The 15,956-nt window shown below is 40.9% G+C and overlaps 1 protein-coding gene across 2 annotated transcripts in view; it reads left to right on the top strand.

Annotated features, from left to right (window-relative positions):
• PROM2 (prominin 2) overlaps positions 1–13,895 on the top strand; it is a 55,553-nt gene extending 41,658 nt beyond the window's left edge. For both annotated transcript variants that reach the window (XM_060787583.2, XM_060787581.2), the window contains exons 20-25: positions 2,926–3,006; positions 6,363–6,431; positions 7,511–7,600; positions 9,737–9,843; positions 11,462–11,550; positions 13,688–13,895. In XM_060787583.2, coding sequence (XP_060643566.2) covers positions 2,926–3,006; positions 6,363–6,431; positions 7,511–7,600; positions 9,737–9,843; positions 11,462–11,525 — 411 coding nt within the window. In that variant the 3' untranslated portion in view covers positions 11,526–11,550; positions 13,688–13,895. The remainder of the gene's footprint in view (positions 1–2,925; positions 3,007–6,362; positions 6,432–7,510; positions 7,601–9,736; positions 9,844–11,461; positions 11,551–13,687) is intronic.
• Positions 13,896–15,956: the final 2,061 nt, after the last annotated feature.

Genomic DNA, 15,956 nt, shown 5'->3' with positions numbered 1-15,956 from the left:
CCCCTGCCACGCGTTGCTGTGGCCCACATGGGGGTTCTGTGTGGGAGATTTGGCCCAATTCTATCGTTGGTGGGGTTCAGAATGCTCTTTGACTGTAGGTGAACTATAAATCCCAGCTACTACAACTCCCAAATGTCAAGATTCTATTTCCCCCAAACTCCACCAGTGTTCACATTTGGGCATATTGAGCATTCGTGCAGAGTTTGGTCTAGATCTATCATTGTTTGAGTCCACAGTCATCTTTGGATGTAGGTGAACTACAAATCCAAAACCAAAGGACACTGCCCACCAAACCCTTCCAGTATTTTCTGTTGGTCATGGGAGAACTGTGTGCCAAGTTTGGTTCAATTCCATTGTTGTGGGGTTCAGAATGTTTTTTGATTGTAGGTAAACTATAAATCCCAGCAACTACAAGTCCCAATTTTTTTTTTTGAATGAAGGACATACATTGGGTTGTTAGATGTCTTGTGTCCAAATTTGGTGTCAATTCGTCCAGTGGTTTTTGAGTTCTGTTAATCCACAAACGAACATTACATTTTTATTTATATAGATTATTATTATTATTATTATTATTATTATTAAACTCTTGGAAAATGTTTGCTGGTGGGGCTGCTACAGTTGAGGCCCCTTCTTCACTGCTATGTAATCCATATTATCAAAGCAGAGAATCCATATATTAGTTTACACTGCTATATAATCCAGTTTAAATTAGATAATCTGGATTTCATATGGCTGTGTAGAAGGTGCCTGAGCTGCATTATATGGCACTATAGATCCAGCCTAAGTATATGCAGAGTTAAAAGTCGTGTCAAACTAATGCAGTTTGACACCACTTTAAACTTCCATGGCTCAATGCTATAGCATCCATGGGAGTTGTAGTTTTTCAAGGTCTTTTGCCTTCTTTGCTATGGAGTGCCAAACTACAACTCCCAGGATGCCACACAGCATTGAGCCATACTGCAGAAATGTCCTGAATCCCCTATGCTGCCCCAAACTCATAAAATGTCCTATATTTTTCTCATGCTCATGTTTAATTGGCCATTTAGGGATTTGCAGCCAAACCTTCCAGCAATTTCATCCTTCCAGGGCCTTTAGTGTTGCAAAATAATGAAGCATGGTGCTCATTTTGCACATTTGTTCACTTGCTGGGAAAATTGCTTTAGGGGGAACATGGCCTTTATTTTCCGGATGTGAAAAAACCTCACTTATAAAAGGCTATGCGTTCCCCACACAAGGAGTGCATCTACACTGTGGAGTTAATGCAGTTTGGCACCACTTGGATCACCATAGCTCAAGAATTCCAATACGCTGCTAATAATGTAGTCTGTGTTCATTCAGAAGATTTACAACATCTGTTATAGAACTCCAATATGCTGGTGATAAGCTAGTCTGTGCTCATTCAGAAGACCTACAACATCTGTTATAGAACTCCAATATGCTGATGATAATGCAATCTGCTCATTTAGAAGAAGACCTACAACATCTGTTGTAGAACTCCAATATGCTGATAATAATGCAGTCTGTGCTCACTCGGAAGAAGGCCTGCAACATCTGTTATAGAACTCCAATATACCGATGATAATGTAGTCAGTGCTTATTTTTAGAAGAAGACCTACAACATCTGTTATAGAACTCCAATATGCTGGTGATAACCTAGTCTGTGCTCATTCAGAAGACCTACAACGTCTGTTATAGAACTCCAATATGCTGATGATAATGCAGTCTGCTCATTTAGAAGAAGACCTACAACATCTGTTATAGAACTCCAATATGCTGATAATAATGCAGTCTGTGCTCACTCGGAAGAAGACCTACAACATCTGTTATAGAACTCCAATATGCCGATGATAATGTAGTCAGTGCTCACTCAGAAGGCTTACAACATCTGTTATAGAACTCCAATATGTTGATGATAATGAAGTCTGTGCTCATTTAGAAGACCTACAACATCTGTTATAGAACTCCAATATGTTGATGATAATGCAGTCTGTACTCATTCAGAAGAAGACCTACAATATCTGTTATAGAACTCCAACATGATGATAATGTAGTCTGTGCTCATTCAGAAGACCTACAATGTCTGTTATAGAATGCCACTATGCCAATGATAACATAGTCTGTGCTCACTCAGAAGACCTACAACATCTGTTATAGAACTCTAATATACTGATGATAATGCAGTCTGTGCTGATTCTGAAGACCTACAACATCTGTCATAGAACTCCAATACACTGATGATAACGTAGTCTGTGTTCATTCAGAAGACCTACAACATCTGTTATAGAACCCCAATATGCTGATATAATGCAGTCTGTGCTCACTCAGAAGACCTACAACATCTGTTATAGAGCTACAATATGCTAATGATAACATAGTCTGTTCTCATTTAGAAGAAGACCTACAACATCTGTTATAGAACTCCAATATGCTGATGATAATGTAGTCAGTGCTCACTCAGAAGAAGGCCTACAACAATATATTGATGATAATACAGTTTGTGCTTATTTAGAAGAAGACCTACAACGTGTGTTATAGAACTCCAATGTGCTGGTGATAACCTAGTCTGTGCTAATTCAGAAGGCCTACAATGTCTGTTATAGAACTCCAATATGCCAATGATAATGCAATCTGTGCTCATTCAGAAGAAGACCTACAATGTCTGTTATAGGACTCCAATATGCTGATGATAACGTGCTAAGAGGAAGAAGGCGCGTCAAGCCATTATTATTAATAATGATGATGATGATAATATCATCCCAATTGTATCCAACTGCATTAAATCAGAGGTTTCCATAATTACCTATAGCAAGGACGGGAAGGCGAACTCAATGCAAAAGATGCCATTTTCAGCAGTGGGTCGTTATGTCCCTTGATATCCCTCCAAATATTGAATTTTGCCTCTTTTTATTGCTGTTTTCTTACCAGATTTTGATAAACAGCACAGAGTCCCAGGTTGACCATGCAGAGACCGCCATACCTTCGGAGTCTCAGAAGATCTTGCAACAGGTGAGTTTGAAATACAAGCATTCTTCTAGGTTAAGTATACATCTACACTGTGCAATTAATGCAGTTTTGGTACCACTTTTTATATTGCAGTGGCTCAATGCTCCGGAATCCTGGGAGTTGTAGTTTCCCAAAGTTTCCAGCTTTCTCTCTGCTATAGAGTGCCAGGCTACAACTCCTAGGATGCCATAGCATTGAGCAATCAAAGTGATATCAAACTGCATTAATTCCACAGTGGAGATGCATCCCAGCTGTGCAAGTTTTGGGAGACCAGCAGCTGCAATATTAAGTGAACGAATTGCAATTGGCTTTGTTTGCAGGCATGCTATATACATTGGAATAGTTTCGTGGGGTTTTTAATGCTTTTAACTTTGAATATATTTTAATGGATTTTAACTGCGAATTTTTTAAAATACTGGTTTTATTTAATTCTGTTTTAATGTTTGCATATTTGAATTTTTTTAAAAATGTACACTATTTATTTATTGTATCAGACCCAAATTGAGAACACAGATAATGTATAATTTATAATGTATTTTATAAACCACAAAAATGTTTAAAAACTTGGCATGATGCTATATATCCGTTGACTGGAAGCTGGCTACTTGGGGTGCCTCTGGTGTCGCTGTGAGACGGTCCTCCATTGTGCATGTGGCAGGGCTCAGGCTGCATTGTAAAAGGTGGTCAGTGGTTTGCTCTTCTCCACACACGCATGTCGTGGACTCCACTTTGTGGCCCCATTTCATAAGGTTGGCTCTGCATCTCGGATGCCAGAGCGCAGTCTGTTCAGCACCTTCCAGGTCGTCCACTCTTCTGTGTGCCCAGAGTGGAGTCTCTCATTTGGTATCAGCCATGGCTTGAGGTTCCAGGTTTTAGTCTGCTACTTTTGGGCTCTTGCTTGCTGAGGTGTTCCTGCGAGTATCTCTGTAGATCTTAGGAAGCTATTTCTTGATTTAAGGCATTGGCATGCTGTCTGATATCTGAACAGAGGATGGGCCGGAGATGTTTCTGCCTTGATCCTTTCATTATAGGCTGCTACTTCCCAGCGGATGTCAGGTGGTGCAATACCCGCTTAATAGTGTAATTTATCCAGTGGTACGGGGTGTATACATTCTATGACAATGTGGCATGTCTCATGAAGAGCCACATGAACTGGTTTAACGTGGTGATATGTGTTCCACACTGGGCATGCATACTCAGCAGCAGAGTAACAAAGCGCAAGGGCAGATGTCTTCACTGTGTCTGGTTGTGATCCCCAGGCTGTGCCCATTAGCTTTTGTACAATATTGTTTCAAGTGCTCACTTTTTGCTTGATATTCAAGCAATGCATCTTGTAGGTCAGAGAACAGTCCAGGCAGTGGTTCTCAACCTGGGGTCCCCAGATGTTTTTGGCCTACAACTCCCAGAAATCCCAGCTACTTTGCCAGCTGTTAGGATTTCTGGGAGTTGTAGGTCAAAAACATCTGGGGACCCCAGGTTGAGAACCACTGGTCCAGGGTAACTCCTAGGTATTTGGGTGTGCTGCAATGCTCCAGTGGGATTCCTTCCCGGGCCATAATAATAATAAATAATAATAAACTTGATTTATACCCCGCCACCATCTCCCCAATGGGGACTAGGAGGAACTTACATGGGGCCAAGCCTGGGCAACATATTACAGCAAAATAAAACCAGAGCATAAACAACAAACAACAACATCAAAATTACATAAAGGAGAAAAAAAATATAAACACAGTCATAAAATAACATTCCAATAAGCACAATCACAATAACAATGGGTGGGCCACATGTACAGGATAAAACGATTAAAAAGACGCTAATGAGATTAAAAATAGGAGCAAGTATTTGCAGGGAACTCATAAAAACACACAGAGTTGTGAAGCTAAACTTCCCATTTGGAGGGTGTGTATTCCAGTGGGAAGAGCGTTGAGGTGTCATATTGTGCACCTACTCGCCAAAAGCACAGCAGAAGAGCCAGGTTTTAAGGTTATTTTGAACGTTTCTAGTGAAGGGGCTTTCCTCAGAGCTCGAGATGCTTGTCTGCTCTTAAGATGAAAAGCACACGTCTGTGTTTTAGATGGATTAGGAATCAGCTGGTTTCCCCCTGTAATAGGCAGTAAGAGCACCTAAAGCTTCTGAGAGCTTCTGTTCAACCATTTCAAAGCTCCCTGCTTGAGCGATGATGGCACAATCGTCAGCATAGATGAAACTATGCCCGGATGTGTTACTATGCCGTCTTTTCTCTTGTCCCCCAATTGTATGCTGATATTTTTATGTCAAGCCACTTTGAGTCTACTTTGGAAGAGATAAGGCAGGGTATGAATAATAATAATAATAATAATAATACATTATTTCTTAATTCTTAGAAATTCTTAGGAAGACCATGCTTTAGTACAGCTGGTTAATCACCAGCAATGATAAGATCTACCAACCAAAAAGTTGCCAGTTCGAAGCCCCGGGTCGGCGTAAGCTCCCGACTGTCAGCTCAGCTCACTGTTGACCTAAGAAATGCGACAACAGCTTGAGCTGTAAGCAGAGAAATTAGATACCGCTAAAACAAGCAGGGGAGGTATTTTACGACACCATAAAGAAAAAGATCAGAAAATGCCTTGCGATCAAAAGGAAGGAGGAAGTCCTGATGGCTCTTCGTCATAGAGGATGGAGCAACAGCACCCCCTGTGGCTGGATTTGAGCACAATCTCTAAAGGCTCCGAAAAAGCTGGACGTCGACACAACATACCTCCTTTCTGTTCTATCTGTCTCTGTCCTGTCTATCCAAAACGGCACTGAATGTTTGCCGTGTATATGTACAGGGATGCGCCCTGAGTCCCCTTGGGGAGATAGGGCAGAATATAAATAAAGTGCTATTATTATTGTACTCATGGTTTAATGGATTTACAGTAGACTCTCGGTTAAATGGAACTCAAGCAACTACAAAAATAAATAAGTAAATAAATAATATTTTAAATAATAAAATAAAATAAAATCAATTGGGCTCAAATTCCATACTGGGTTCGCAAAGCTGCTTTTAATAATACAGTGAAACAGTGTTTACATTAACTTTGTGTATTTGCTTTTAATTACTGTATTTTAGTATGAAATATGCCATCAATGCAGAGTGTATGGTATGGTATGAATTAGGTCTGTTTTTAATAGTAACTCTTAAGCAACCAGAAACTATCCACCAGTGCCGGTTAACAGAGAGTCTACTGTTTACAGTTTTAATTTGCATTGTGTTGCCTTTATTATTAGTCACTAGACTGGGAGAAAGGCAGGATCAAAATAAAGGAAATACATAGTAAATAAATATATACAAACACCCAGAGCCATATAATCTAGATCTCCTTTTTCCCTTTCAGGAGCTGAGCTGCTTTGAACGCAAAGAAGTGGGCTATGTCTCCCAGTATTTGAACTGGCTGCGGAGTGTGGTAGGTATTGGATTCCTTTGCCCTTAGAAAAGGGAGATCTAGTTTTCCTTGCATCAGATACCCATTTGCATGAGGGAGGAAGAATGCAGGATGAGTCAGAGGAATGCAGCAACAGTGTGGCGCAGCAGCTAACAAGCCTAATGCCATTCTAGGTTGCATCTAATATCCAATATGAAGCAATAGGATTTCAAATTGCAAGGAAAGAGGTCCACCTATACATTAGGAAGAATGAGAATGAGGATCCTGAAAGAGGGGTTGGATAGTAATACTGATGGCATGGCAAAGGGTTGGACTAGATAGCCCTTGAGGTCGCTTTCCAACTTTAAGGTTCTATGGTTCTTTGAAACACAATCTGATCTGTAGGGAGTTCTGTATGCCAGATACTCTTGTCTACTTTGACATTTGCAGGGTTTTTAATATTGCAATGCTAGCAAATTTGGGGCACGAATAATAATAATACTTATTATTATTATTATTATTATTATTATTATTATTATTATTTGAAAAGGGCATTGTTTGTTTGGGGGTGTTAGGTCATATTATTTAGTTAATTAGTAACACTATTTATTAGAAAAAACAGTTTTTGAATTCTTTGTTTATGAATGTTCCCATCAGAAAATACATAACGATGTGGGTGAACTACAATTCCCAGAATTGTGGGTCAATCCTCTCCAAACCAGTCCTGTATTCACAGTTGGGCATGTTGGGTCTGTGTGCCAAGTTTGGTCCAGATCTGTTATTTATGGGGTTCAGAGTGCTCTGGATGCAGGGAACTACAACTCCCAAGCACGTGGGTCATTACCCCCCCCCCTTTGATTGTAGGTAAACTATAAATCCCAGCAACTACAACTCCCAAATGACAAAATCATAATTTTTTGAGTGATGATCACTCCTTGTGTTGTGAGATGTTTTGTTACCAAATTTGGTGTGATTTCGTTCATTGGTTCTTTTGTTTTTAAGGTACTTATTATGCACAGAACATTTATATATATAGATTATGATGATGATGATGATGATGATGATAATAACAATAATAATAATAATAATAATAATAATAATATACACACATTTTTCTCTAGCTAACAGAAGATGTGGCTTCCTGCCTGCCCTTTTCCGCAGCTCTGGACAATGGCCGGGTCATTTTGTGCGACCGCGTTGCAGATCCATGGGTAAGCCTTCTTCCAGATTCTTCCCCAAATTATCATATGAACTGGCTTTGTGAAGGCCCTTTCATTTATGTGTGTGTATGTATAAACACACATGCACACACATACACCAAACTTGCAAAGAAACAAAAACAAAGTTAAAAATACGTTCTCAAAGGCTTTTCATGGCCGGAATCATTAGGGTTGCTGTGTGTCTTCTGGGCTGTCTGGCCATGCTCCGGCAGCATTTTCTCCTGACATTTTCCCCACATCTATGGTAGGCACTCTCAGAGGTTGTGAGGTCTGTTGGAAACTAGATAAGTAGGATTTATATACCTGTGGAATGTCCAGGGTGGGGGAAAGAAACTTTGTCTGTTGGATGCAAGTGTGAATGTTGAATTGGCCACCTTGATTAGCACTGAATGGCCTTGCAGGTTCAAAGTCAATCAGTGAGGGGATCTGCACAGAGGTCTGCTGAAAACAAGACAAGTGGACTGTATATATACCTGTGGAATGATGTCTAGGGTGAGAGAATGAAGCCTTGTCTGTTTGAGGCAAGTGTAAATGCTGCCATTGGCTAGCTTGATTAACATTGAATAGCCTTGCAGCTGCACAATCAGTGTGCAGCTGCAACCCACAAAGAATATCCAATAAATGCTTCGTTTAGCAAAGGACAAGAGCGATCCTCTCACCACTGCAGGAGTCTACCCTATACCATGCAACTGTGGACAATTCTCCATAGGGCCCCTTAAATGCAGCAGCATTGCCCAAACATGAATCAAGGAACTCGAAAGGCACTGCAGACTAATCTAACCAGAGAAGTCAGCCATAGCAGAGCATTTGATGAACCAACCTGGACACAGCATATTATTTGAGAACACAGAAATGCTGGACCACTCTCACAACCACCATGTCAGACTACACAGAGAAGCCATTGAAATCCACAAGCACGTGGACAATCTCAACAGAAAGGAGGAAACCCTGAAAACAAACAAAAGGAGAAAACCCTGAGGTTTCACAATCTGGTTACTAGTATTTAAAAACTCTTAAATCAAGACAGTAAATAAAGAGCAACACTCAGAAAACAGGGGAATTCCAGACAAGAATCAATCATGGCCAGCTAATACCTCCCAGTGAAGAATTCCCCCCAGGCAGGAAGCAGCTGGGATTTGAAGCTGCTAATCAAGCTGGCCAATGGCAACATTCACACTTACCTCAAACAGACAAGAGTTTTTTCTCCCACCATGGATATCTTTCCACATATAGATAGATAGATGGGTGGGTGGGTGGATGGATGGATGGATGGATGGATGGATAGATAGATAGATAGATAGATAGATAGATAGATAGATAGATAGATAGATATGCAGTCCACTTGCCTCATTTCCAACAGATCTCTACTTTGAGTTCCCTTTGGGGAGAGAAAGCAGAGTATAAATATAACAACAACAACAACAACAACAACAACAACAACAACAATATATAAAAGATGTGTGCTGGAAAGGCCTTCACAAAGCAAACTGACCCTTTGGCCAAGAGGCACAATAAAGAATCATATATATATACATATGTATATGTATATGTATGTATGTATTAGATGTATGTATTCGATTCTTTGTTGTGCCTCTTAGCCAAAGGATCAGTTTGCTTTGTGAAGGCCTTTCCAGGACACATCTTTCATATATTGTATGTATATATGTATATGTATATGTGTGTATGTGTTTCCAGGACACAATATCATGGCCAGAATCAGTCATGGCCAGCTAATACCTCCCAACAAATAATTCTTCCAGGCAGGAAGCAGCCAGGATTTGAAGCTGCAAGTCTATTCAATGCTAATCAAGCTGTTTTTATATATATCTAAGATTCTTTGTAGTGCCTCTTGGCCAAAAGATCAGTTTGCTTTGTGACAGTCTTTCCAGGACACATCTTTCATATGTTGTTGTTGTTGTTGTTGTTGTTGTTGTTATTTATACACACACACCCCAAATCTACAATATATATACTGTATACACATATCCCAAACCTATAAACAAAGTTAAAAATACTTTTTCTAGAATAAAAGAAAGTATATTGTTACTGCAGTCCATGCATCAGACTACATTAACTACATTTCATTTGCATTATCATGGGAATTTTGATGTGTGCCTGTCTTTCCAGAACGCCTTTTGGTTCAGCCTGGGCTGCTGCACCATTTTCCTCATCCTCAGCATCTTCTTTGCCATCAAGACCATGAAGCATTTCCGGCCCATCAGGCATCGGTTGGTGTAAGTAGGGACCCAATCCATGGAAATAGTTGATTGGTTGGATTGATTGATTATTGATCTCCCATTGAGTGTGCATTGGCCATTGGTGGTGCATTGAACATTAAGTGTGCATTGGTCATTGGTGGTGTATTGCATGTTGCATGTGCATTGGACATTGGTGGCATATTGCATGTTGAGTGTGCACTGCACATTGGTAGTGCATTGAACATTGAGTGTGCATTGGCTATTGGTGGTGCATTGAACATTATGTGTGCATTGGCCATTGGTGGTGTATTGCATGTTGCATGTGCATTGGACATTGGTGGCGTATTGCATGTTGAGTGTGCATTGTACATTGGTGGTGCATTGCATATTGAGTGTCCATTGTACATTGGTGGTCCATTGTATGTAGAGTGAACATTGCATAGTTGGTGCCTTGCATATTGATTGTGCATTGAACATTGAGTATGCATTGGCCATTGATGGCGCATTGAACATTATGTGTGCATTGACCATTGGTGGTGTATTGCATGTTGAGTGTGCATTGTACATTGGTGGTGCATTGCATGTTGAGTGTCCATTGTACATTGGTGGTCCATTGTATGTAGAGTAAACATTGCATAGTTGGTGCCTTGCATATTGATTGTGCATTGAACATTGAGTGTGCAGTGCACATTGGTAGTGCATTGAACATTGAGTGTGCATTGGCCATTAGTGGTGCATTGAACATTATGTGTGCATTGGCCATTGGTGGTGTATTGCATGTTGCATGTGCATTGGACATTGGTGGTGCATTGCATGTCAAATGCGCATTGCACATCAGTTGTGCATTGTATGTTTAGTGTGCATTGCACGTGGGTGTTGCATTGTACATTGAATGTGCATTGTACGTTGGTGGTGCATTGCATGTTGAGTTTACATTGCAAATTGATAGTACATTGCATGTTGAGTGTGCATTGGATATTGGTAGTGCATTGTATATTGAATGCGCATTGCACATTTCTGAATCATTGCATGTTGAGTGCACATTGTACACTGGTGGTGCATTGCATCTTGAGTGTACATTGGTGGTGCATTCAGTTGTACACATAGTGCTTTGTTTAGTTGCAGAACATTATTCCTCAGGAGAAGGAAGCAGGGTCTCACAATTAATGCCTGGCTCCGCATGCAGAGACCGATGCCACACAATCCCTTTATCTCTCTCCTTATCTGATCATTCCTTTTCCAGCGCTTGCCATAAGCTACCCAGTTGCGCAGAGCCAGAGATCCCATTACGAAGCAAAGCGAAAAGTGCAGGAACAGCAGCCGCCAAAGCCATAAAACCCAAATTACATTCCTTTTATTGCCCAGGGAGGTTGGACTTTTATTGCTTTTCAAATCCAGATAATAATAATAGTAATAATAGAAAGGCCAGGGCTTGGTGCCGAACGGAGAGGAGGAAATTTCCTAATATTTCTCTAGGGATTAATTGGGAAGTTACATAACAGGGTTTTTTTAAGGTTTCCTTTGTTCCAAATCATTGGAAGGAACTAATAGGATCTTGCATTACTAATGGGAGAAATATTGCAAAAGGCAACATTTGGAAACAGAGCCTGATATTCAGCGTTTTCTTATTTGTTTTCTCCTGTTTTCTCTTTAGTTCTACTGGATCAGAGGAAACGTATCCTTTCCACATCCCAAGAGTCACATCTCTACGTCTGTAGGGACCAATTGCATCGAAATATCCAGGTGAATGGGACATGTAGTATACATTGGACTTGTGGGATTGCTAAAGAGGAACATTTTTCCCTTTCCATTCGGCATTCCATTACTGGACTACAACTCCCAGCATCCCTTGGATGTGCATTCAGTGATAACGACTGCTGGGAATTATAGTTCTCCAAGAGATAAAAGACCAGCATCACCAAGTACTCGATCCTCCATTATCCCCTGTTCATTCCTCTTCAAAAAATAAGGCAGAATCAACTCTCATTATTCCAGATAGGCATTTATTAGTTTAGTCATTTGGAAAGTGTCATGTCTGTCAAGCTAATGTGTCTATTTACTCCAAATTTAAAGCAATAGACAGGACCAAAGATTCGAGCTGAAAAGCAATTTATGGCTATAGATACCAAAGAGGCTATTTTAAGAATCTAATTATCATGACTGTCACCTAATCTGCCACGGGGTTGCTTTGATTCATAGATGTGATACAAAGGACGTCGGAGAGGGAGTATTTATGTTAATTTATTGTCTTGGAATATGGAAAGGCTCCATTATACAATTCATTGATTCAGTCGTTAAATAAAAACATTGCTTATATTCCCCATCTAATACAAAACTGGAAGCAGAGTCCACTCCGGGTTTTGCATCAGCCTGAAAAGAGCTCTCCAAGGTGCTGAATCAATGCATCCACTTGGAGAGTTCCTTGAGAGTTCAAGCTAAAACCTGGAGTGGATTTACTCCTGCATAAATATGGAATCCACTAATTCAGTGTTTCTCAACCTTCCTAATGCTTTTTTTTTTTTTGTCGTATCAGGAGTGACTTGAGAAACTGCAAGTTGCTTCTGGTGTGAGAGAATTGGCCGTCTGCAAGGACGTTGCCCAGGGGATGGTTTGATGTTTTATCATCCTTATGGGAGGCATCTCTCATGTCCCCACATGAGGAGCTGGAGCTGATAGAGGGAGCTCATCCGCTCTCTCCACAGATTTGAACCTATGACCTGTCGGTCTTCAGTCCTGCCAGCACAAGGGTTTAACCCACTGCACCACCGGGGGCTCCTTCTTAATGCTGTGACCCCTTAATGCAGTTCCTCATGTGGTGGTGACCCCCAACCATAAAATTATTTTTGTTGCTACTTCATAATTGTAGTTTTGCTACTGTTATGAATCGTAATATAAATATCTGATATGCAGGATATATTTTCATTCACTGGACCAAATTTGGCACAAATACCTGATATGCCCACTTGTTGGGGTTGAGAGGGGGCGATTGATTTTGTCATTTGGAAGTTATAGTTACTGGGATTTATAGTCAAAGGGCGTTCTGAACTCCACCAACAATGGAATTGAACCAAACTTGCCACACTGAACTCCCATGACCAACAGAAAATACTGGAAGGAGTTGGTGGGTATTGACCTTGTGTTTGGGAGTTGTAGTTCACCAACATCCAGAGAGCACTGTGGACTCAAATAATAATGGATCTGGACCAAACATGGCACAAATTCTGAATATGCCCAAATGTGAACACTGGTGGAGTTTGGGGAAAATAGACTTGACTTTGGGAGTTGTAGTTGCTGGGATGTATAGTTCACCTACAATCAAAGAGCATTCTGAACTCCATCAATGATAGAATTGGGTCAAACTTCCCACACAGAACCCCCATACCTTGAAGGAACTTGCTGGTATGAACGTCCCTCCAGCCTTGCACCCTCTCCCCCACCCAAACATGCGCACCGCGCTGCCATGCACCAAGCATGCCTGCTCTCCCCTCCCCACTTGGGGTCTCAGAAACAACCCTCATCATGGCTGAGAGCCCAGCCAATCACAGCAGAGGAGGGATTTTGGTGAGTGTATTTGCTATCTGTTTCCAAAAAGGAAGAGAAGGACCGGTGAAGAGATCTTCAGCCTTCTCTGCCAAAGGGGTTCCTAAGACCATCAGCAATATATGTTTTCTGATGGTCTTTGGTGATCCCTCTGACACCCCCCTCCCCCATTATGACCCTTCCAGGGGTTTTGATTCCCAGTTTGAGAAATGCTGTACTAATTGCTACTGAAAACATGGTTCAATGAAATGAATGTGATCCTAATCTCTGCCATAACTTTGTGGATCCAGCTTTCAATCAGATGGAAACATAGGCTCATCCTGGTTTTCTTCATTTGTAGGGAAACTCCTCAGAAAAAGGCTCCTTCCAAGGCTGGGACTCCTTCTCTCCTACTGATGCGATCTTCAATGGAAGAAGACTTATTTTGGACTTCTAATGCTTTATCCTCTCTGCACTCTTCCTCCAGTCATGAACTTTTACTTTTGTTCAAAGAATGCCTTCCATGGTGGAGGATGAATAAACATGTCGGCAATGGCAAGGGGTAACTTCTCCAGATGCCCTCGTGCTGGTTTCCATGCATTACCATTTAGGATTTCCAAGATTCCAAGGCCTTGTTCCACAATCCATCATCTGCTTGCAATGTATCTGCTCTATCACTACGAAGGAAGCCTATAAATCACATTAGGTTGTCCTCCAAAGTCATTCATGTCTATAGATGACATTAGAGACCTCCAAAGTCATATAAGTCTATAGAGTCTTCCAAAGCCATGCATGCCTACTACAGATAATATTTGGTAGACCTCCAAAGTCAAGATTGTCTACATATAACACTAGATAGACTTCCAAGGTCATGCTTACCTATAGGGACATTAGGTAGACATTAGATGACAATAGGTAAACCTCTAAAGATATGCATGTCTACAGATAATATTTGGTAGACCTCCAACATCATGCATGTCTATAGATGACACTAGATAGATCTCCAAAGTCATGCAGATCTACAGATGACATTAGATAGACCTCCAAAATCATTCATATCTATACGTGACACTAGATAGACCTCCAAAGCCAGTGACATCTATAAATGGCACAAGATAGACCTCCAAAGTCATGTAAGTCTCCAGGTACATTAGGTCAATCTCCAAAGTCACACAAGTCTACAGATGACACTAGACAGACCTCCAAAGTCATTCTATCTATAAAGGATACTAGTAAACCTCCAAAACCATGTGTGCCTACCACAGATAACATTTGGTAGATTTCCAACATCATGCATGTCTGTAGACAACACTACATAGGCCTCCAAAGTTATGCATGCCTACTGCAGATAATATTTGGTAGACCTCCAAATTTGTAGACAAGTCAGGATTGTCTACAAATAATACTAGATAGACTTCCGAGGTCATGCTTATCTATAGGGACATTAGGTAGACATTAGATGACAATAGGTAGACCTCTAAAGATATGCATGTCTACAGATAATATTTGGTAGACCTCCAACATCATGCATGTCTATAGATGACACTATATAGACCTCCAAAGTCATGCAGATCTACAGATGACAATTAGATAGACCTCCAAAGTCATTCATGTCCATACGTGACACTAGATAGACTTCCAAAGCCAGTGACATCTAAATGGCACTAGATAGACCTCCATAGTCATGTAAGTCTCCAGGTACATTAGGTCAATCTCCAAAGTCACACAAGTCTACAGATGACACTAGACAGACCTCCAAAGTCATTCTATCTATAAAGGATACTAGTAAACCTCCAAAACCATGTGTGCCTACTACAGATAACATTTGGTAGATTTCCAACATCATGCATGTCTATAGACAACATTAGATAGGCCTCCAAAGTTATGCATGCCTACTACAGATAATATTTGGTAGACCTCCAAAGTTGTTAATATGAAGGGCGTTCATTAAACATTTCCCCTGACCCACTTCTATTTATCACAGGACGCTGAAACTGCACATGTGTAATGATATAAGCCTCTAGGGTACGTGCCAATTTCCAACTCAGAACTGAGAACAGTCTTGATGCTACAGGTGCTGAAGTGGAGCAAGGTTTGATTATAGACCCAGTGGAATACAGAGCAGTCCTCAAGTTCCTTGACTTGAAAGGCCACACACCAAAGGAGATGTTCAATGGGATGAAAGAGGTTGATGGTGATGATTCCCCATCAGATGATGGAGTCAGGAGCTGCCATTGTCAATTCAAATGTGGTCAGACTTCGGTGGAAACAGCTCCAGTTCCAGGGTGACCCCACTCTGCTATTGATGAACACACCATCTAGCAAGTGGAGGTCACCATTTTGGAAAAGTGCCGCACAACCATTCTCCACCTAGCCCAAAATATCAAGATGAGTGTGGGGTCTGTGGGAAAAAATCACCCAAGACCATCTTCACTGGCATAAGATATCCGCATGGGGGACGATGCATTACTGAAATCCAGGTATGCTCCATCCATGGCATTCCCTGCATCTACCCTGCTTGTAACTCTATTGAAAAAAAGAGATCAGATTAGTCTGGCATGACTTGTTTTTGATAAATCCATGTTGACTATTAGCAATGACTGCATTTGTTTCTAAGTGTGTGCAGACCA

This window comes from Anolis sagrei, chromosome 7 (assembly GCF_037176765.1).
Source record: "Anolis sagrei isolate rAnoSag1 chromosome 7, rAnoSag1.mat, whole genome shotgun sequence".
NCBI classification, from domain to species: Eukaryota; Metazoa; Chordata; class Lepidosauria; order Squamata; family Dactyloidae; genus Anolis; species Anolis sagrei.
Note: the sequence above shows the minus strand (reverse complement) of the source record. Positions and strands in the feature narration are given on the sequence as shown.